The 21,620-nt window shown below is 34.3% G+C and overlaps 2 protein-coding genes across 3 annotated transcripts; both read left to right on the top strand.

Moving 5' to 3' along the window:
• The first annotated feature begins 3,375 nt into the window (after window positions 1–3,375).
• On the top strand, window positions 3,376–7,641 carry LOC142549390 (putative inactive leucine-rich repeat receptor-like protein kinase At3g03770). Its single transcript, XM_075658317.1, has 7 exons — window positions 3,376–5,116; window positions 5,212–5,345; window positions 5,572–5,815; window positions 6,178–6,392; window positions 6,486–6,511; window positions 6,668–6,779; window positions 7,274–7,641. The coding sequence occupies exons 1-7, from the start codon at window positions 3,718–3,720 to the stop codon at window positions 7,472–7,474; spliced, it is 2,331 nt and encodes a 776-aa protein (XP_075514432.1). The 5' UTR covers window positions 3,376–3,717; the 3' UTR covers window positions 7,475–7,641.
• A 2,538-nt stretch (window positions 7,642–10,179) lies between these two features.
• On the top strand, window positions 10,180–21,397 carry LOC142549389 (uncharacterized). Of its 2 annotated transcripts, none has more exons than XM_075658315.1 (28): window positions 10,180–10,435; window positions 10,554–10,725; window positions 10,817–10,929; window positions 11,255–11,371; window positions 11,587–11,733; window positions 11,841–12,194; window positions 12,298–12,446; window positions 12,628–12,749; window positions 12,861–12,952; window positions 13,482–13,710; window positions 13,846–13,903; window positions 14,608–14,756; window positions 14,867–14,937; window positions 15,025–15,198; window positions 15,359–15,430; window positions 16,610–16,711; window positions 16,788–16,877; window positions 17,664–17,739; window positions 17,860–17,953; window positions 18,034–18,103; window positions 18,188–18,367; window positions 18,996–19,118; window positions 19,209–19,292; window positions 19,759–19,943; window positions 20,031–20,169; window positions 20,249–20,308; window positions 20,713–20,817; window positions 20,899–21,397. In XM_075658315.1, the coding sequence occupies exons 1-28, from the start codon at window positions 10,334–10,336 to the stop codon at window positions 21,010–21,012; spliced, it is 3,543 nt and encodes a 1,180-aa protein (XP_075514430.1). In that variant the 5' UTR covers window positions 10,180–10,333; the 3' UTR covers window positions 21,013–21,397. The 2 variants fall into 2 exon arrangements, with proteins under 2 accessions (XP_075514430.1, XP_075514429.1); XM_075658314.1 differs by having other exon boundaries at window positions 14,596–14,756.
• Window positions 21,398–21,620: the final 223 nt, after the last annotated feature.

Genomic DNA, 21,620 nt, shown 5'->3' with positions numbered 1-21,620 from the left:
TGATGGAACTTCCTTGATGGAAGACTGTATATGTGTAGAGACTTCATATCCAGACGAAAGAACCTAAAAAGAATAACTTGATTTTGTTTTGTACTAAATTCATATAGAATAGATATTTAATTTCGTGATATTTATCTCAACATCTCTTGTGTCAGTGTTGAGTTTTGAGAACAAATCAGATTCCTGTAGTAAACGAAAAATTTTAACCAACCATATATTAAAATTTAAATAAGGACATCAATGTAATAGACAATCTAGTACCCGGCTATCAAGAAATTCTCTATAGTAATTTTCAACAATAGTAGGGTCAGAAATCAATTTAATGACAATGTATGTCCCATTATATCCGCGAATCAGAGATCTAACTTAAACTTTGAATAAAATATTTTGATATACTAAAATTTCAAAGTCTTTCGGAATTTCTACCGATTCTGTACCTTGAAATATTATATGGATGATTAATATTTTATATAAAAATAATTTAAGTATATCATGAAAAACCAAGAAAGAAAACCTGATTTTCCATTTAAGTCTTCGATTTCAATGCAGTTTTTCCAATAAGTCGAATAAATTCTCTATCCCAAAGTAAGAAAATTGCATTTCCAGTACTGTCTACAACTCTAACTCGAATCTTAAACCTAGATAACAAATTTTTTTAAATATTTTAAGTAAATAAATCAGAAAAAATAAACTAAAGAAGCAAAGTCCCCTGTACATAAAACATACCTAACATTTCCTGTAGTATCAAATTTGTCACACTTTTCACAGTAAAATTTATCACCCACCACAATCCATCTTCTTGGGATATTTTTTACATGAAAAATACCACCAACTTTCATGAGATTCAATAGATACAATTCTTGCATAAACCCAAAAACTCCCCACTCGGAAATAGACAAAATAATTTAAGCAAGTATCAATTGTATATACTGAAATGAACAAATTTTTTTAGTGAAAATCTTATTAATAAAAAGAATATAAAAAAATATACCTCATTATTTTCTGAAACTTGTTCTATGGTCCTGAAAATGTCCTTCGCATTCGAAAATTCTTCCATGATATTTGGGGCAGATTTCATTGAAATGGTGCTAATTGAATTTGTTGGGGTCTTGCAATCAAATTTCATCCTAAATTGGAAATATTAAAAGAATTCAATAATGACAAAAGATAAATTAAATTATAAACAGAAATAAGTAAATTTAAAATACTTGTTTCGAAATTCAAGAAATTCAGCTAAGTTTCCATTTATTATCATTTTGGTGACAAAAAATATACTTTGAACTCGCATTTCACCCCTAAATCGTCTTGCATGACATATTTGAAGAATCACAACAACTGGTTCATCACCGACAGTGCCCAAAAAGTTCATTCTCATCAATGACATATGCATTCTTCAAATCTCTAAAGCTTTTGAATTCAAACATACTTGATGAAAAAAGTATCATCGAAAATCTCGCAAACATTAGTTTTATTCATAAACATGAGTTTGTATTTATATGTTGTTGTCTTGTATTTCAGACGATTATCTGCAACAATTACTTTTTTAATTGCAAAAAGATAACCTTATTTGAGAGTTTGTTTCATTTTCTGTGTGAGGCCTTCTTTTATTGTTGCATGTGTGCGCAAACCCTAAAAAAATAGAGAAAATCTATATATTATATTTATGTGTTTAGAGGATTTCAATATCAAATATAAGAAAATTTGTTATCTCATGATCATCAGAGATGCATTCGAAAGTATGTCTAACTGTATCCATATGGAGGAAGACCGTAACAACGAATTTTGAACGCCCACTGCCAGGTTGAAGGATCCACTTCACGAACATAACTGGGCAAAAGAACGTGTAACTTTTGAAAAAAACGAAAAGTGTCTAGTCTTGTAATCTCGATAGACAAACATATTAATTTCGAGATCAATCTCTTTCCATCTTATTCTTTTTTAAAGACATAAATATTTAAATCAGACAATCTGACATGAATTGTTGGTGACCCATTTCGTCACGTGGGAGGTGAAATAATTTAGAATTGAACTGTATTTTTCACCATATAAACCTACAATTTGTACCAAAATTAAAAATTGCGTTGAATTTTGGGGACATTGGTCGTCCCAGTCAAGTGGAGAGGGCCATACGAAAAAAATCTACTTAAAATTTATGGCAATCGCAGTATCGCCAGCTACTAACGAGTTGGATTTTTTTGCATTTAATTATGACGTGTCTTTAGTGTTTTGTAAAATATTATTTTATACAAATAAATTAATAATTATATCACGATTAAATACTCGGAGATTCAAAACATATGCAATGTAATGATATCACATATTCGACATATCGAGGCACAAATTTTGTATGAGGATGTTTTATTTGGCACATAAAAAGTTATGTAGTATTTTTTCGATATATATCGATCAAACTCATTCACGCATGCGATTGTTCGCATCCAATGTATATTGGGTGGGTCTCTTGTAAGACGGTCTCACGAATATTTATCTGTGAGACAGGTCAACACTATCGATATTCACAATAAAAAGTAATATTCTGAGCATAAAAAGTAATATTTTTTCATTGATGACCCAAATAAAAGATTCGTCTCACAAAATACGACCCATGAGACCGTTTCACAAGTTTTTTGCCATGTATATTTTTAATATTAAGATTAAAGTTATATATCATTTTTTTCATCATCATTAAAAAGAATGTATAATAATAAAGAAATAATTGAATAATTATTAAAATGTTGGAAAGTGGATGATATATGATAGGTTATATATATTATAAATTTTTAAAGTATATATAATTAAATATAACATGATATTTAGTAATTTTAAAATTTTTGGAAAAAAATTACTTTTCTATGTTGATTGAAGCATGAATTTTTGTAAAAATCTATTTCTGTCACGAAGTCGGATCATTAAGAGTCTCATGTTTCATATACTATCATGAATTAATGTATAGTATAGATATATCAACAAAAAGTGGCCGATTGACTAATTTAATCAGATAAATTTTAAATTTTTATTTAACCGAATAATTTTAAAGCCAAATCCGCCAAACTAATTGGATGCATTACCATCATTAATTTCCTGAATCGGACATGGCCGGTAGCCAAAATCTAGACAGCCCAGTTCCCTTCATGCAATGTGCATGGACTTGTAGTTGTTAGTTTGTGTCAACATGAAGATAAAAATAAAAAAGCAATTAAAACATTCGAATTTAAATAATTGTGGCATATAAAAGTACTATAAATTTGGTGGCGGTTTTTTTTTCTTGGCAATTAAACATAATAAATTTATGAATTTTTGTGATTAATAATGTCACTGAGTCACTGAAATCTTGACTCTTTTGGTTCTTTATTATTATTATATCATATTATCAACTAGTAGTGTCCCCAGTCCCACGCTCTCGCTTCATTTTTAGTGACCGAAGAAGTCGGACAGTGTTTAAAGAAACAAACAGCATGTGCGAGCAATAAAGTTGTGTGATTTCAAGAAGGAACTTTCACATTTTCAAATCCCACTTACGAATTTTCCAGCAGATTAAATTTTGGTGCTTTTTTTCTTTTTCTTTTACCGGTAGTTTGTTTGTTTCTCTGCATGGGTCTGTTCTATGCATCAGAAGCGGTGATCTGAATCTTTTGCCAGCTTATTTTGGCGATCTCTGGTGTAGTTTGTTTCTTTTTGTAGAGTGTTCTTGTCGGTTCTTCAGAATGTGTCATTTTCATGAATATTTATGTGTCGACTGTTCATGAATTTATTGCTGAGCCTAAGATGGGATTTTCAAGATTGTGTTTTTTAGTCTGTTTTTCATTGGGTTTCTTGATCTCTTGTACATACCAACTGCAATCCTCTCAAATCCAAGTGCTTTTGCAGTTAAGGAAGCAATTAGAGTACCCAAAACAGTTAGATTATTGGCTCAATAGAGGAGTTGATCTGTGTTATTTTAATTCTCCTCAAGTGAATATTTCATGTCAAGATAATGTTATTTCTGAAATAAGAATATATGGTGATAGGCAAACAAGGGCCAGTGGTTTTGATGGATTCCCTATTCCTTATCAAACTTTGTCACAAAACTTCTCCATGGATTCACTTTTAGCAACATTGTCAAGGCTTAATAATTTAAGAGCTTTGAGTTTGGTGTCATTAGGCATATGGGGTCCAATTCCTGTAAAAATTCATAGGCTGCAGTTTCTTGAATACTTGGATTTGAGTTGGAACTTTTTCTATGGTTCAATTCCTCAGACACTTCCAAGAATTGTGAACCTGGAGATCCTTAAACTTGATGGCAACTTCTTGAATGGTACTTTTCCTGATTGGTTTGATTCATTTTTAAATCTTACAAGTTTAAGTTTGAGGAACAATCAAATTGATGGTCCGATACCGTCTTCAATGGGAAGAGTTACTTCTTTGGCTGATATCAATTTGTCCAACAATCAAATTTCTGGTAAATTGCTTGATCTTAGTAGCTTGTCTCGCTTAAATTGGCTGGATTTGAGCAACAATAAGTTAGATTCAGAACTTCCAATTATGCCGAAAGGAATAACTGCTGTTTTGCTTAGCAACAACTCCTTTTCTGGTAGAATTCCTAGGCAATACGGCACGCTCAATAATCTGCAGCAACTTGACCTTTCTTTCAATGCTCTTCAGGGGACTACTCCTTCGGAGCTTTTTGCCTTGCCTAATATCACATCATTAAACTTGGCATCGAATATGTTCATTGGTTCGCTTCCATCAAGTTTATCTTGTGGCAGCAGTCTTGGATTAGTTGATTTCTCTAACAATAGATTGAAAGGCGTTCTGCCTTCATGTTTAAGCTCGGATATGAAAACCCGAGTTGTTAAGTTTGGTGGGAATTGCTTGTCGATAGATTTAGAACACCAGCATCCCGAAGCATATTGTGTAGAAAACTCCTCAGGAAAAAAGAACTCTAAAGTGAAGAATGTGGGGATACTAGTAGGTGTAATTTGCGGGATCGTGGTCATATTGGCACTTCTGGCTTTTGGATTTCTTGTACTATGTCGACAGTATTGCCCTTACAGAACATCAGAGCAACACTTGCTGCACAAGTCCGTGCAAGATAACTCAGTTAAAAGTCGCCCTTCTGAGCTTATAACAAATGCAAGTATGTTGTCCCCTTAGCTCTTTCAGTTAATCCATAGTTATTTTTGAAATTTATCTTCCCAAGCAGCTTATAAAGGATTAGTCTTTACTCCTCAGGATTTATTTCTGATGCGGCAAAGTTAGGCACACAAGATAGGCCGGCTCACCGATTATTTTCTATTGACGAGCTAAAGGAAGCTACAAACAACTTCGACGATTTAGCCTTGATGGGTGAAGGTTCAAACGGAAAGGTTGATCGATCTTTTCATATTGATGCATTTTTCTTTTTAAGGACGGTTTACTGTTTTCATTGATGGCAATCAAGTTCCAAAATATTGCATTAGAATTCTATGAAAGCCGCCATTTTTTTACCTTTGGCCTTGTGTGTACTTTTCTTGAATGAGTCACAGTTGTGCCTATGATTCAAAACTAGGCAACTTCTGTCAATATTGGCCCTACTAACAGTCTTGTTCTTAGATATACAAAGGAAGACTGGAAAACAGTGATCAGGTAGCCATACGGTGTTTGAAAGTGTCAAAAAGGTATACTATCCGAAACCTCAAACTTAGACTGGATTTGCTGGCTAAACTTCGGCATCCTCATTTGGTCTGCCTCCTGGGACACTGCATTGAGATCGAAGGAAAAGATGAAGCCGGTGTCAATGAAGTGTATCTTATTTATGAATATATATCTCATGGAAACTATCAAGCTCGTCTTTCTGGTGAGGGGGTACCTAATAATTTGTTATTGCTTGGAACATGACATTATTGGCTGCAACATCAAAATCAAAAGTTTTCTTGAAGCAGTATTTCTTAAGTTGGAGAAATTATTGCTTAAGAATGGTAACTAAAAATCGGGTGGCTGCCCATGGGACATAGCGATCAAAACTTAACTATTGGACTACTGCATGATTTTAAATATTAAGAGCTATATCTTGTGGTGCAGCCCAAGCTCTTGGTCCTAGAATAAGCCATTTTATAATATTTTGAATTTGTAACATTGTAGAAGTAATAAACTAATTTACCAGTTACAACCTTGATTATAATTATAAATTACTAAAAGTTTGCTGCATTGACTCTGCAGAAACAAGTTCACAAAAGGTGATCAGATGGTCGGATAGGCTGGCAATTCTTATAGGCATTGCGAAGGCCGTGCATTTTCTGCACAATGGAATAATTCCTGGTTTTTTCAGCAACCAATTGAAAACTAAAAACATATTGCTAAATGACAATGGGATAGGGAAGCTCAGTGACTATGGATTGTCTGTTGTAGCTGATCAAAAGATTGACAAGGACAAGGTATGGAATATTAAAAAAATGTGTGATTTTTCGGCGATCAAAGAAATTGCAGTAAAGCTACTGAATTATTATCTTGTTATTTTCTTTTTATAGGAAGAAAGTGGAGGCCTTAAATCATGGTATGACTTACGAGTTACGTAGGATCATAAAAATGTTATTGTAACAGAGCAGATACATGTTGCTCAACAAAATCTTTAAACGTTTATAGTAAGAGCGGTGTTTATCATTTCTGCCCGCTATTTTATAATCATCAAATATTGCTTTGAAATATGCAGGCAAATAAAGAACCTTGAGGACGATGTTTATAGTTTCGGGATGATATTACTGGAGTCACTTATTGCACCATCAGTTCGTGCAAGAAAAGAGTCGTTCGTGCTCAACGAAATGGTAAATAAATTGATTGAATAATGAGTCCGTGTTAACTGTCTAGAATAGAATTCCACATTGATGAAAGCTCAATCTGAGATGCAGCCAGTATTCTTTGATTCACATTTCTAGCTTAACAAGTGTTTTCACACTCTTTCTCATGAGAACTACAGGAAGCAAGAAAACTAGACTATAAATGAGTCAGCCCCAAAAAAGGAAGGCAAATGAAACAAATTAAACCAACAAAATAATTCAGTAAATTTAGAAATTTAACCTTTTCATCTCCCCTCCTATTTAATAGCGTAAGGATGGAGATAATCATCGTCCGACGTCAAATAAAAGTTCTGGTGCTTTTCTTATGTCATTGTTCAAACATTGGTTCTACTTCACCTTTCTGAAGCTCATTTTCCTTGTTTAATCCTTCTATTACCCCGGCAATCCAAAGTTATCATTGAGAATTTCAGCTTCATCAAGCCTTTGCCTTTTTTTTTTGAAAGGTTTTCTTCAATATACAGGTGTCTTTAGGGAATCCTGATTGCATAAGTGGAATAGTTGATCCAATTGTATTGGCATCTTGCTGTCAAGAATCTGTATCCATCGTCATATCCTTAACGATCAACTGCATTTCTCCCGAGTCATCTACTCGTCCTTCTTTCGAGGACGTTCTTTGGAACTTGCAATACGCGGCTCAAGTTCAAGCAACATCCGAAGGTTAACAAAGAATTGGAAAACTACTGCAATCTCGATCATGTGGCATATAGCTGCAAATATGAGATCTTAATTCTGTTTTCATTTGATACTTTGTCAACCTGTAAATGACCAGAGCAACTTGGATTTGCATATAGTGTGGTTGAATAGTGAATAATACCACTTATTGTATCAACTTCTCTAAAGAATATTAGAAGATCAAAATTTGTAAAGAATATACCTTTTTGAGGATGGCAATAAAGGCAGCGCAAGTCCCTCTGTAACTAAAAGGTTTCATATGTACTTTGTGGGGAAAATCTGAAACTAGCATTGATCGAGCAGCTCCCAATTCGTGGCGATCGACCTGGTCGCGGATACGGGAGCGAGTTAACCAAACTTTGTGTTGAGGGGAGGTTTGGTTTTGAGTCTTCTTGTGTTTCCGATATGACTTCATAATCATATGGAACAGTTTCATCATGTTATACGCAGAAATAGTTGCTATTTCCAAATTTAGCATGTGGAAATTTAATGGAAGTTTTCAAAAATAGAAACTTATTGATTTTATGAAAATTTAGAATTAATTCGTGATTACTATTATATGTTCCGATATTAATTATTTGAAGTTTGATTATATTTAATTTGGATTGCTAGATTTAGCAACTATATTGGAATGATCCACATTCATTGACCGTGTGGGTTTATTTCATCCTACCATGTGGGCATTGCCCCATGATAAGATAGATGACCAAGATTTGCCCATGCATAAATAGGACCCACTTTTTTTTTTGAAATTGTATGTGTAGCAAAATCTTACCCGTTAAAATGAAGTGAGGGTAGTGCCCACATAGGTAGGATCTCATTAACCGATTGTGTGATTGGTGTACCAAAAGAAGCGAGAAGGCTATGTTTAAAAAGAGTAAGTTTCTACTGTCTCACGAATCTTTATCTGTAAGACGGGTTAATCCTATCGATATTCAAAGTAAAAAGTAATACTTTTAACATAAAAAGTAATATTTTTTCATGGATGACCTAAATAAGATATCTGTCTCACAAAATACGACCCGTGAGACCGTCTCACATAAGTTTATGCCGTATAAAAAATAGTACACTAAGATAAAATATAATAAAAAATTATAGAAATATTTTCAAGAATGATTGGATAATTGGATTCAAAGTAACTATCATGCTATGCTATAAGATTTGGAAATATGATTCAAAATTTATATATATATATATATATATATATATTTGAAGATTGTATTGAAGAATATGATATATGGTTGATATTTATTTGGAAGAATCAACCAAACATTGTCTTTAGATAAATTTATTATTATTATTTATATAAATATAATACATACATTTCACCAAAAAAAAAAATTCATAAATAATCTGATTTTGGATTAATTTGGCTCCCACATCTTCTAAAAACAAATATACTCATTTTAATTATCTCTATAATCTTAATAATCGGATTCATTTGAATCTAATTTTAAACGAGACTCGTTTGAATCTGATTTTAAATCAGACGAACATAATAATAAAAGCATATTTAGAACATAAATATTTAAATCACACAAATATTATAAAATTGTATCGCTATTATACTTTTAAATTTACTCAATTATATAAACTATTGACATTGAGATATAAATTAAATGTATAAAGTGGTTGATAATTTGAGACTAGTTATTGTTGTACAATATATTAGAAAAAACACAAGTACAAAAGTTATATTTTAATTTTTAAATTCTTGTATGTCTCGTCGAATAAATTTTTATAAACTAATTTAATTTATTTATACCAAAGAAATAATCTAAATATCCAACTTTTTTTATTAGAAAGATCGAATAAATTGAATTTTCTATAATATATACACTAAATCACGAGCATCGTATTCTGAAATGCTAAATTTTATCAAGAAAACAAATTAGTGTAGTAATTTTTAGTTTAAATTTATTTAGCTTTAGGTAAAATAATTTATTATTCAAATACATTTATATTTAAAATAAATATTTAATGCGATATATGTATGTATATATTTAAGCAATGTTTGGTTGGAGGGATAAGGTGAGTTTATGATTTTTAACCCACTTGAACTCATGTTTGGTAGGATTTTTATTTAACCAATTCAATCCCTCGTATGAATGATTAGGTTATATTATCTGTGATAAAATAATCACTCCTCATCCCCTATGATTATTTATCTTACTCTTAAGTCATCATATTTTTTCAATTTTTCCCTTCTCCTAAATCCAAACTCACCACCACTTCCCTCCACCGACTGCCGGCCGACCATCCCCGCCGCCGGCCTTGTCAATTCATCAAAAGATTTTTAATTATCTCATTCTTAACAATCATATCAAACATAATATTATTTTATCATCATATATTATATTTCTATTTCAATCATTTTTTTTATCATTTCTCTCTTAATCATTTTATAATTTTATCCACCAATCAAACGTGATCTTGTATGCTTAAGAAAAAATATTTATTATTAAATTGTCCCGGTTTATATGGACATATATATATATATATATATATATATATTTATTTATTTATTTCGGTTAAATTTTCTTAATAAATCAATTATCCCTCGCCACTTCACCTTCTCCCTATGCCTCCACGGCGTAATTTAGTGGAATTCTGACAATACAGCTAACATGAGCACTCTGTTTACCCACCTATAAAATCCCCCCCCACCCCCACTCTTCGTTTCCGATTGCCCCCAACTGTTCTGTCTTCTTTCACCCCTATCAATAAAATTTTACTGTTTGACCCCTATATATATATATATATATATAGATACACACCTATACGTATATATTCAGTGTGTGCACACTCTCTCTCTAGAGATATCGCATTCGAGAAGAGAAGCAGCGGAGATGGTGTCGACCCGGCGAAGTGGATCTCTACCGTTGAATAACAAGAGATCATCTTCGGCGTCCGATGATAACAACAAGCCTTCTTCTCCGAAACGTCAGAAGGCACTTTCGGTTTCTTTTACTTTCTGATTTTTTGTTTGTGTTTGAACTGGAAATGATCTGTTTTTTTTATTGCTCGATTATTGAGTTTGGGGTTGATTTTTGAATGATTTTGGTGTAGGGTGAGAGCAGCAATGATAAAAATACCAGTATTAATGATGATAATTCGAAGGCATCAGAGCTGGAGCCGGCGGGGAATCCTAAGGAAATAAGCTCCACTGATCCGGCGGAACTCCCTGTAGCCGCGGTTCCAGCTGCCTCCGTCTCGGTCGCGGCTCCTGTGGTTGCTCAAGGCTAGTATATGCGAACTCGACTTTTGGATTTTGTTGCATGTATGTAGAATGCTGAAATTTGGGGAATTTTGTGTGAATTTTCGAAATTCAGGGGCTGTGGCAGCTGTAGCGGATAAGCCGAGGAGCTCGTTCGCTTCGTGGAAGCAACATCTAGGTTTTGAAACAACAACGCCTTGGTGCCGGCTTCTCACCCAATCCTCGCTGGTAACTTTTTTTTCTCTTTCTTTCATCTGATTCTTTTTATATTTATATGAGCTGGAGTTCTTGGTCTACATTTGTTGGATTTGGTAAAGTGGTCAGGCCTGATAAATATGGTCTTATACTTAATCTCTCAGATGATTTCTTTCTTTTCTTTTTTCAGTCTTTATTATTTTTAATCTTTTATGAGTGGAGTTCTTGGTGTACGTTAGTTCAAGTTTGTCGCTCAGACAAAGCTGAAGATACAATTTTTATTATCTGATAATTACAAAATATTTAGTGATTTTAAATTGAAGGGAATGTTGACTAACAACAAGGTGCCTGTTTGCAGAACCCAACCGTTTCCGTGTACACAACCAATTTCTTAGTTGGCTCAAGCAAACAGGCGAATCTGTTGATCCGTGATCAAACCATCAGTGCAATCTTGTGTTCAATAAGGCTCACCCAGGTAATGCTCGTAAACAAAAATTAAAAAGTGGAACAATCTATCGTCTATAATTGTTTTCTTTTGTACCTGATTCTGTAAATGGATATGATACCTGCATTGCTAAAGAGATGGCCCCTACTTGTGGTTCTTCACTTGCAATGTATGTGTAGAATATTCCGAGGTATTTGGTATCTACAATTTCTTTTTTTTGCTTACTTTTTGTTGAAAATTATCAGCGAGATGATAAACCTGTTGCGGTGCTTGAGAGTCGGGGAAGCAAAGCATGTGTGCAAGTAAATGGTAAAGCAATAAAGAAAAATTCTAGTTCTGATCTCAGTTCAGGGGACGAAGTGGTTTTTGGCTTTCTCGGGACTCATGCATATGTATCCTCAACGTATTTTGTTACAATTATTATTTGATTTTCAAGTATTTGATTTACAAGTCCAATTCGTATTATTTCTCGTGGAGTCCTCAATGCCTATCCATATAGATTTTCCAGCAGCTACCTTATGAACACATTATCAAGAGCCCCCCACCAGATGTACAGGCTAATGTAGGAAAGCCGATTCATGTTGAAAGGCGAGCAGGAGATGCATCTGCTGTTGCCGGTGCTTCAATTTTGGCATCTCTTTCTAACCCACGGCAAGATTTATCACGGCTTAAGCCTACATCTCAGGCCAGTGGTAAAAATTACAGAGTGAGTGAACTGCCTTCCTCCCCCACTGTTAATGAGGATGAGCTTGATGGCCAAGAAGTTAACTCAGCTACAAACTTAGGGAGTGAAGCAGCTGTTGATGTCGGGGCTGCCAACAAGTTTGATGGCAGTATAGAACCTGGTTTAGAGGCAAGAAGCAATAGTAGCCAAGCTGAACCTTTTCTTTCATTATGAAAGTTCATGTTATTAGATTTATCATGACTTAGGAGTAGCCAAAACTTTTGTGTGACAGGATGAAAGAGACTGGGTTAGGGATCCGGTTATGGCATCAGTATCTGGCATGTGCACACGAACTTCAGCATTTAGAGAAAGCATAATTGCCTCGATTCTACATGGGAGACAGCTAGAAGTTTCATTTGATAATTTCCCCTACTATTTGAGGTAGTGCTATGCAACTTCAGTTCAAATTTTTTTGAGGATTTAAAACTGGAGCCTACATTCACCCCATCATCTTCTATTGATTGTCTAGTTTTCCTACATACAAATTAAATTGTAGTCAGCATACAAAACGCATGTTGTTATCACAGAGTTATCAGTACTCACATATCTAATTAACTTGCAGTGAGAATACAAAAAGTGTTCTAGTTGGGGCTTCATATATACACCTGAAGCACAAGGACCAAGTTAAATTTACATCCGAACTTCCTACTCTGAATCCGAGAATTTTGCTTTCTGGTCCTGCAGGTCACTAATTGGTTTCACATAAGTATTTGTTAACCAGTAGGCTAATCTTCTTTGTATTGTTTCATGCGATTTAATTTAAAGCATGCAGTGTATTTTTTCTTGTTTTTTCAGGATCTGATATCTACCAAGAAATGTTGGCAAAGGCGCTTGCTCATTTTTTTGGGGCTAAATTGCTTATATTTGACAGCCATTCATTTTTGGGAGTAAGTTTAGATTGACCATTTCAATTTTATTGTTAAAACTTAAGATATAGATTGACCATTCCAATTTTATTTTTAAAATGTGTTCCCTTTTTTTGATTATTTTTTTTCCTGTGCTTTGGTAAAAAATTTGACGTATGGTACTTGTTTATGAATATTTTTTTAACCAAAAAAATGAAAGGCCCAAAAGAAAAGCTTATACACTTATGATGGTCTTCTAATACCTGCATCTTTTAGTTTTTTTCTGGCATAGTAACTGATTGAGAAAGTGTCTCCAATTTATCTTTGATTCTTATATAATTTTTCAAACAAAAATTAAACCCAAAAGATTTTATAGAACAGTTTTTTAAGGAATGCATGTGAAAAGCATGCTTTTGGAACTAGATAGAACGACATTTTTTAGGTTATGAAGTTGTTCATTGGTATTTTGAATTTTATTATTGAACCATATCTTTAAAAATCTAATAAACGGGATCTAAAAAAATCTAATAAACAGATGAAATGTCATATATGGTTTATCCATTTGTTTTAGGGTTCTTCTAAGGATGCTGAGACTCCGAAAGAGGGAGTCAATGCAGAAAAAGTGTGCAATATGAGCAAGCAAGTCACTAGATCTACAGTGATCGGCAAGGACATTGGACTTACATCTGGTGAAGCAGATACCGCGCTTAGTGCTCCACTTGGCTTCGACTCGTTGAAAATGGAAACTGATGTCATATCCAATTCAGTGAATGCTGCTAAGAACTCTTCTATTAAACTAGGTGAGTAGCGTTGTAATTAGTGTGGTTAATTGTTTGTTTGTCTGCTCGCAGTCTAGTTTTGGAAAACCCTCTTGTCATAGTGACAAATTTCTTTAATTTGTGATCCCTTGTGCTGATTGTTGCAAATTGATTTAGGTGATAGAGTTAAATTCATTGGTCTACCTTCTGGTGGAGTATATTCAAGTAATACGAGGTAATAACAATATCCCATGCCTTGCTTTCTTTACAGTCTTTGAGTTTGTGTCGTAGAAACAATTTGGTATTTAATACTATATTTGGCTTATTTCCTCTGGTGGTAACTGGTCGTGAATCACAGAGCTCTCCTGATATTAAATGAGGAATACAAATTGGCTTTTCATTGGGTGTTCAATTTGAAATTTTTGTTGGTTCCTGTCCTCGAGAACAATACTTATGAAGTGATTGTGAGTTAGAAAAGGAGGATGAGGCCAAAATTATCTTTCTTTACTTCGATAAAATCATCCTATTGGATACAATTACAAAACATCCTTATACACACGTAACAAAATCCAAGAAAAGGGAATAAAAACTATACACCTCTTTTTCTGTTGTAACCAAAATAACAGAACAAATAAGATAAAATTTCCTCAACAAATGTTAGTAATTATCCTTGGAGTTCTTTGTCAACATATTCCTCAACTCATATGGCTAGGTGTCACTCATCCGTTATCTTTGTACATTAAACCCGTATATATTTGGGTAAATCTTACATGTCCAATATGCTCATTAGTTCTCACTCACTATGACTTGATTTTAATATAACATCTAGAATGTAGTATGCACTTTTTATATGCTAATGTCCTTTATCAATATACATGTCTTTTCTAACTTAGATTTCACCTAGGTTTGCAAATAACACCTTTTTAGCTCGACTTTTAGGGGACCAACTCCTGGAATGCGAGGGAAGGTTCTCTTGCCTTTTGAAGATAACCCTCTGTCAAAAATTGGTGTAAGATTTGACAGACTTGTAGCAGATGGGGTTGATTTTGGAGGTCTTTGTGATAATGGTCATGGATTCTTCTGCCATGGTGATACTCAGCTTGATAAGATCTCTATTTTATTTCTGTTAGCTTTGTAGAATATGAAATTCGGAGTTTGCCTTATTCCTCATAATTAAATTAAGCTTTTTTCCATCTAGCCAATGAACTTCGCTTGGATACCTCTGGCATTGAGGATATGGACAAGTTGTTTATTAACACCATGTTTGAGGTGTGGTCACTTTTCTTTTCAAAATCACTGGGTTTACATTGAAATGGTTACTTAATATCACCCAATTTTACTCTTCCCAATTGCTAGACTGTATTTGAAGAGAGCAGGGATTCCCCTTTCATTTTGTTTATGAAAGATGCAGAGAAGTCCATGGCAGGAAGTTCAGAATCATATGCTATTTTTAAGAACAAGCTTGAGAAGCTCCCTGATAATGTCGTAGTTATTGGAACACACATTCAAACCGACAATTCTAAGGAAAAGGTAGAATTCGTCACATATCCATCTACATTCTTTACATGCTTCATGATTGTTCTAATCAAGCTTCATGGGTTGACATAAATAAGTTGACATTAAGTACGAGTCAAAATGTTAATACATATACTTTGGGATTCATTCGTAAATCCAGTTTTCTCTTCTGTAGTCTCACCCTGGCGGTTTACTTTTCACAAAATTCGGCGGCCACCAGACTGCGTTGCTTGACTTGACTTTTCCTGTAAGGATCTGTTGAAAATTTATGTCTGGATTGTTATTATATTGTTTGCGTTGTTTAAGAAGATACAATATGTTTCATCTTTAGCCATGAAGCATGTATTTGTGCCTCACAAAGAGAGGGCTTTGCCAGTCTGTCTTATTTAGCAATGTTTCTAGCATTTTCAAGCTGTCTTACATTTATATGAGGGCTTTGTCTTACCATGAAACTCGTCTATTTTATCGAAGTTATATATCCATCATCATTATTTGTTACAAACATTCTTATAGTTCTTCAAGCTAGATTAAGAATAATGGAACATATATAAACTGTGTGTTTTTTTCTGTAATTCAAACCTCTTGTGTACTGGGCAGTAAATAATACGAGCGAATTCTTGAATTATATGCACATGTATATATATATATATATATATGTATATGTATATATATATGTATGTATGCATGCACGTGAGGTGCACACATCCTATTAGCTAGACTATCAACTCCTCCTAGAAGGAACTATAAACTACTCGTCTTTAAACAGCTAATACCAACTAAGAAAATTACAAATAATGCAATTTGAAATCCTAGGATATTTGTGTCTTCCTTTGACCTGATTGATAAAAATTTGACATGCCAAAAGGTTCTCTCTAACGAGTCTCAAGGAAAAAAAATGTCAAAAGAGGAGGAGATCCAACAAGAAAGGAGTATTACCGATATCGAGAAGTCTCTAATCTATCGCCCTATAACAAGATCGATAATGCAGGGCGCCATAAATTGGTATTAGAGCTCGTTGTTATGGGATTTTTAAGTTTCACAACAGCAGTTTGAGGCATTTATGCTGAGTGCACCTTAACTTGAACCTTGAGCTACCTAAACTGACTAACTCCTCTAAAAGCAGAACCTATAGACTATCACAAAAGGAAGCGACAATAAATTGTGTAATTTAAAATCTTGAATAATTACTCATAGATTAACTTTTCATCTCGGGCTTACCTTGAATGAAGCATTCACCTGTTCTTAATTTTTTCTTTGTTGGTTCTCATCATATACCTGGTATATCGTAGTTGCTTGTGTTTGATCGGCTAACATTGTTCCAGATAAAGATTATTTCTTGTGTTATGGGATAGCGAAACAGCTCTCAGAATTCTCAACTCATCACATGTTTTATTGCCCTCATGTGATGTGGATTTGATTATACCAGGATAGTTTTGGGAGGCTGAATGATAGAGCTAAGGATGTTACCAAGACAACTAAGCTTTTGTCAAAACTGTTTCCTAATAAAGTAACAATTCACATGCCTCAGGTTTGTTGTTGGAATTCCTTTTTCATAATATTTTTTGGCAAACCAAATTGCATAATGATGCTGATCAACATCTCAGGATGAAGCTCATCTGGTTAGTTGGAAGCGTCAATTAGATCAAGACGCTGAAACCCTGAAAGTGAAAGCAAATTTGTATAATTTACGAACTGTGAGTTTTCTTTTCATTATGAAAGTGTCCCCATAAATTTCATTTATATATGATTGTTATAGGCTTGCAAATATTATGATATCACTTAGCACTTGAACTACTCATGATGCAGATGTCCTTTTGGTGAACATATGTAGTTTCTTCTTTATGTATCACTATTCATACTTTTTCAATGTTTATTCTAGAAATGATGCAGTTTATGATAACTTGTCCTCATCAAATATATTCTCTAACCTGAATGCAAAGAGAGGCTGAGTAACATGAACACCTGCACTTATATGGAGAATGACCGGCAATTACAAATATAAATCAGAAGCTTTTGTTGAATTCAGATCTTTTGTAGTATTTAACTGGTGTATACGACTCAGTATTTACTTCAGACCTTTCTAATATTGCTAGGATGCCATTTTTTGCATGACAGAGTTAAGATTATAACTTTTTCCACCCGAAAAATAGTTGAAAAAAAATTGTGAATGGGTTTGTGCTTGCACTCTGGCATTTGTACTTTATTGTTTTTAACGTCATTCCTGTGCAGTTGTTTTTTAGAGATAAGAGGATAAGATGGGATTAGTTTGTTCATTCATGTAATTAAAATGTGAAGAAGGATGTTTCGGTGAATGTTGGCTATCATCAGTGATGACAGTTCATCATGCAAGTCTCACTAAAGTGATGGTTTCTGATACCGATAAATCTTGATTATTCAACAATCATTCTCTTATCATTTCAACTGAAACCAGCTCTACGGCATGAGGTTATTTGACTTTTGCTTTGTATTTTTATATACAGGTCCTAAACCGTAATGGTTTGGGGTGTGATGGATTAGAAACTTTAAGCATCAAAGACCAATCACTGACAAATGAAAGTATGCATTTCTTTTGCACGTCTTTATCATATACTAGCTTTGGTTTACTTTATGATTTCCACGTGAAATGATAAACTTGTGAACATGAGAGGATGGCATAAGTTTTGGAATGTTTTGAAGGTGCGGAAAAGGTTGTTGGATGGGCTTTAAGCCATCATTTGATGATGAACCCTAAAGCTGAAGCAGATGCGAGGCTTGTTTTATCTACAGAAAGGTAATTGAAAGAAGCCACTTTTTATTTGCAAAATATCAATCAATATTCAGAATCAAACTAATGTGGCACTCTTGTTGCAGCATTCAATATGGGATTGAAATTTTACAATCCATAATGAATGAATCCAAGAATTTAAAGAAGTCCCTCAAGGTGATATTTTGTTGCTTGACACCATATTCATTTGTTGTTGATTTGTGAATCTGCTATTTTAATCTTCAATTTGGGTTTTTCCAGGATGTTGTGACTGAAAATGAATTTGAGAAGAGGCTTCTAGCTGATGTAATCCCAGCCAGTGATATTGGAGTGACATTTGATGATATAGGAGCACTGGAAAATGTGAAAGACACATTGAAGGAGTTGGTGATGCTTCCTTTACAGAGGCCAGAACTTTTCTGCAAGGGTCAACTCACCAAGGTGACATTTTTATTCCTTTTTTATGTGATTGTTCCCTTGATGCAAGAAGGAGATTTCGAATGAAGGAACTAATCTGTATTTTCACAATTTTTACTATTTTCAGTTACCTTTTATGTTGAGTTTATTTTCATTTTTCTTGCATTATTATTCATATTTAATATACATCTTGTTTAAAAAATACACATGAAACATGACCCTTTTTCTGGTTATTGAGGCTATTTTCTGTGCCAATCATGTTACTGTTTTCCCTTCCATTTTGTTCAGATTTTTTTATTTATTTATTGTTTATGATATGTATTTTTTTGTTCAGAATAATTTCCATGATACAGATGAAAGATTGTAATTTTTTTGTAATATTGAAAGATTGTAATTTTGCTCGAGTCATTTATCACTAAATAGAAAAATGATTTCTTTAGACCATTGTCATAATTGCTCATAATCCTTAACCCATTTGAATTAAGATGTTGCATTCACTCTCTTTCAATCTTGCAATGTGCATTCAAATGCTTATTTTTGTTGCCTCTGAGATTTAATCTTTTCTGGCATTGCTTGACTGGTTGGATAGTTAAATATTATTGTGGCTAGCTTGCGCTCTGTGTTAAGAACCTCCAAATCTATTCTCGTGCAGCCTTGCAAGGGTATACTTTTATTTGGGCCCCCTGGAACAGGAAAAACCATGCTTGCTAAAGCTGTGGCCACTGAAGCTGGTGCTAACTTCATTAACATTTCAATGTCCAGCATAACATCGAAGGTTATTCAATAAAAAGCTCAAATTACCGTTGTAAAATTCTGCTGATGTCATAATGTTCTCATGTTGCACCACCATTCTTTGTATTTGCAGTGGTTTGGTGAGGGTGAGAAATATGTCAAGGCTGTCTTCTCACTGGCCAGCAAAATTGCTCCAAGCGTTATCTTTGTTGATGAAGTATGCCGTGTTACTCTACATTATGATGTGTTTTCTCCTTGTGATATTCTTCATATGTGCTTGGGGGTGCGGTCAAGCCAATTAGAGCTTAAGAACCCAAAAAAGTTGCTACTCTAGCTCGAGTTTGATCAAGTAGTGGCTTGCAAATCAAATTACTTGAGCCAGAGCTTGTGCAGTTGTGCTTGAATTAGGAGTTGGATGATGCGGTGTCTAAAATGCTTCTCTTTATAAAGTTTTTAATTGTTGACATGAGTGATAAATTCATGGTAAGATAAAATATTATGACAAAATATGAAGGGTATCGTAACTCGAGCTCCATTAGTTGGATGCTGTATGCGGGGACTTGAGCTTGACCCAATGCTGTTTATGAGTTGCTTAAAGTTCTGTCAAAACTTGGCGCCATCTGATTTCACATGACACATTAGCATTTAATCTCTGACCGCTGTGCTTTTTCCTTGTTTTGTAGGTAGATAGCATGCTGGGGAGAAGGGAAAACCCTGGAGAACATGAGGCCATGCGTAAAATGAAAAATGAGTTCATGGTGAATTGGGATGGACTGCGAACAAAAGACACAGAGCGTGTTTTGGTACTTGCTGCAACAAACAGGCCTTTCGACCTAGATGAAGCTGTAATAAGGCGGCTGCCTCGCAGGTAAGAACAAGACCGAGAACATCTTCGAGAAGTTTGATCTTGAGCACAAAATGTTTGATGATTGCACTTGTATTGTGTTGTCTGTAGATTGATGGTCAACTTACCAGATGCTGCTAATAGAGCAAAAATCCTAAGAGTGATACTAGCAAAAGAGGACTTGTCTGCTGACATGGATTTGGATTCAGTATCAAGTATGACAGATGGTTATTCTGGAAGTGATCTAAAGGTTGGGCCTAAAGGCTTAAGTTGTGAAAGATTGGTAGTTGCAGGGCTCTACTTAAGTTAACTTCCGTGTTTTGTTTCAGAATTTGTGTGTCACAGCTGCGCATCGCCCAATTAGAGAGATTTTGGAAAAAGAGAAAAAGGTATTTTTCTCCTTAATTTATATCATGCAGATGGGAAAATTAAACTGAGTGGCATCTATTTCCTGTTTCTGGTTTTTACTGTTGCAAGTGTGCCTCACGAATCATGTCTTGTGGGCCTGTCAAATTCTAATAAATGGCCATTTCCTAAGCTCTTTAGCAAGTTTCCTTTGTTATATCATCTATTGAATTATTTGTGGGGATAATCAAGTTTTAGAATCCATTTTGGATTTTTTTATCTTATTCTCGATGTATCCTGGTGGCTTTGTTTCTTTCTTTACCACTTCCTATTTTGGAGTAATTGTTTCTCATAGGGATGTTATCAAATAGGTTATCTGAAGAGATGATTACCTTTGTTTTTGTTTTTGGAATTTCTATCTTCGTCTAACTGCTATGGTTAATATCAGGAGCAAGCCGCTGCTCTTGCTGATGGGAGGACTCCACCGGCTTTAAGTGGGAGTGCTGATATTCGTCCCCTAAATATAGATGACTTCAGATTTGCTCACGAAAGGGTAGGAAGAAATCACATGAAAATGTTATTTTACTTCACCTACTTTCCTTGTTCTAAATTTATTTATTTTCATTCGGCCTAGGTCTGCGCAAGTGTTTCATCAGAGTCGATAAACATGACAGAGCTTCATCAGTGGAACGAACTTTACGGTGAAGGAGGCTCGAGACGGAAGAAATCCCTCAGCTACTTCATGTAAAGGTTCGCACATGTACAATTTGTTCTTTCCTTCTCATCGCCAGCATTCTCCACCCATTCTAGATCCAACTTCTCCATTGGATATGCATGTGAAAACTCACCGCATCATACAATGAAGTATAGGTTTCTATTGTACACTTGTGTTCTAATTTATGAGATGGTGTAAGGTTAGAAGAGCCTCCCCAAGTGAAAATTATTGGCTACTCTAGCTTTGTTTTGTGTCCCATCTCTCTCTTCTGTTAAATAGAAAATGTCAGGCAGGATTCAGTTTAAGTTTTTGCGACTGCACAAGAATTAGTCGGATCCTGTGCATATATATTTATTGCCATCCTTCATTGTTTTAATTGTTGCTAACTTATACTAATAAGGAAACGTGGTTTCTTTCATTCCTTCCGTCAGCTGAAGTTTTAGTTTTGAATTCATTTTTCTAGCTGGTGTTGGCGACATTAGTTGTCCTGCCAGTGGTACTATGTGACCTGAATTTATGTAGATTTTTTAAAACATGCAAAGTATTACTATTAGATGTAACTTTTTATATATCGTGATGCTCGGTTATACAATTGGTATGGCTTTGATTTAAATTGTCCTCGTGGTAATGCTAATGCTACA

Source organism: Primulina tabacum, chromosome 6 (genome assembly GCF_025594145.1).
Source record: "Primulina tabacum isolate GXHZ01 chromosome 6, ASM2559414v2, whole genome shotgun sequence".
Taxonomy (NCBI): domain Eukaryota; kingdom Viridiplantae; phylum Streptophyta; class Magnoliopsida; order Lamiales; family Gesneriaceae; genus Primulina; species Primulina tabacum.
This window is presented reverse-complemented; position numbering and strand designations above follow the sequence as displayed.

Excerpts from the sequence above, each read along its gene's own strand:
- LOC142549389 (XM_075658314.1), top strand. The coding sequence starts at position 10,334 with ATGGTGTCGACCCGGCGAAGTGGATCTCTACCGTTGAATAACAAGAGA. Across the intron at positions 15,199-15,358 it reads CCGACAATTCTAAGGAAAAG|TCTCACCCTGGCGGTTTACT; the intron begins GTAGAATTCGTC and ends TCTCTTCTGTAG. Across the intron at positions 19,119-19,208 it reads TGTCCAGCATAACATCGAAG|TGGTTTGGTGAGGGTGAGAA; the intron begins GTTATTCAATAA and ends TTGTATTTGCAG.
- LOC142549390 (XM_075658317.1), top strand. The coding sequence starts at position 3,718 with ATGAATATTTATGTGTCGACTGTTCATGAATTTATTGCTGAGCCTAAG. Across the intron at positions 5,117-5,211 it reads TGAGCTTATAACAAATGCAA|GATTTATTTCTGATGCGGCA; the intron begins GTATGTTGTCCC and ends TTTACTCCTCAG. Across the intron at positions 6,393-6,485 it reads AAAAGATTGACAAGGACAAG|GAAGAAAGTGGAGGCCTTAA; the intron begins GTATGGAATATT and ends TTCTTTTTATAG.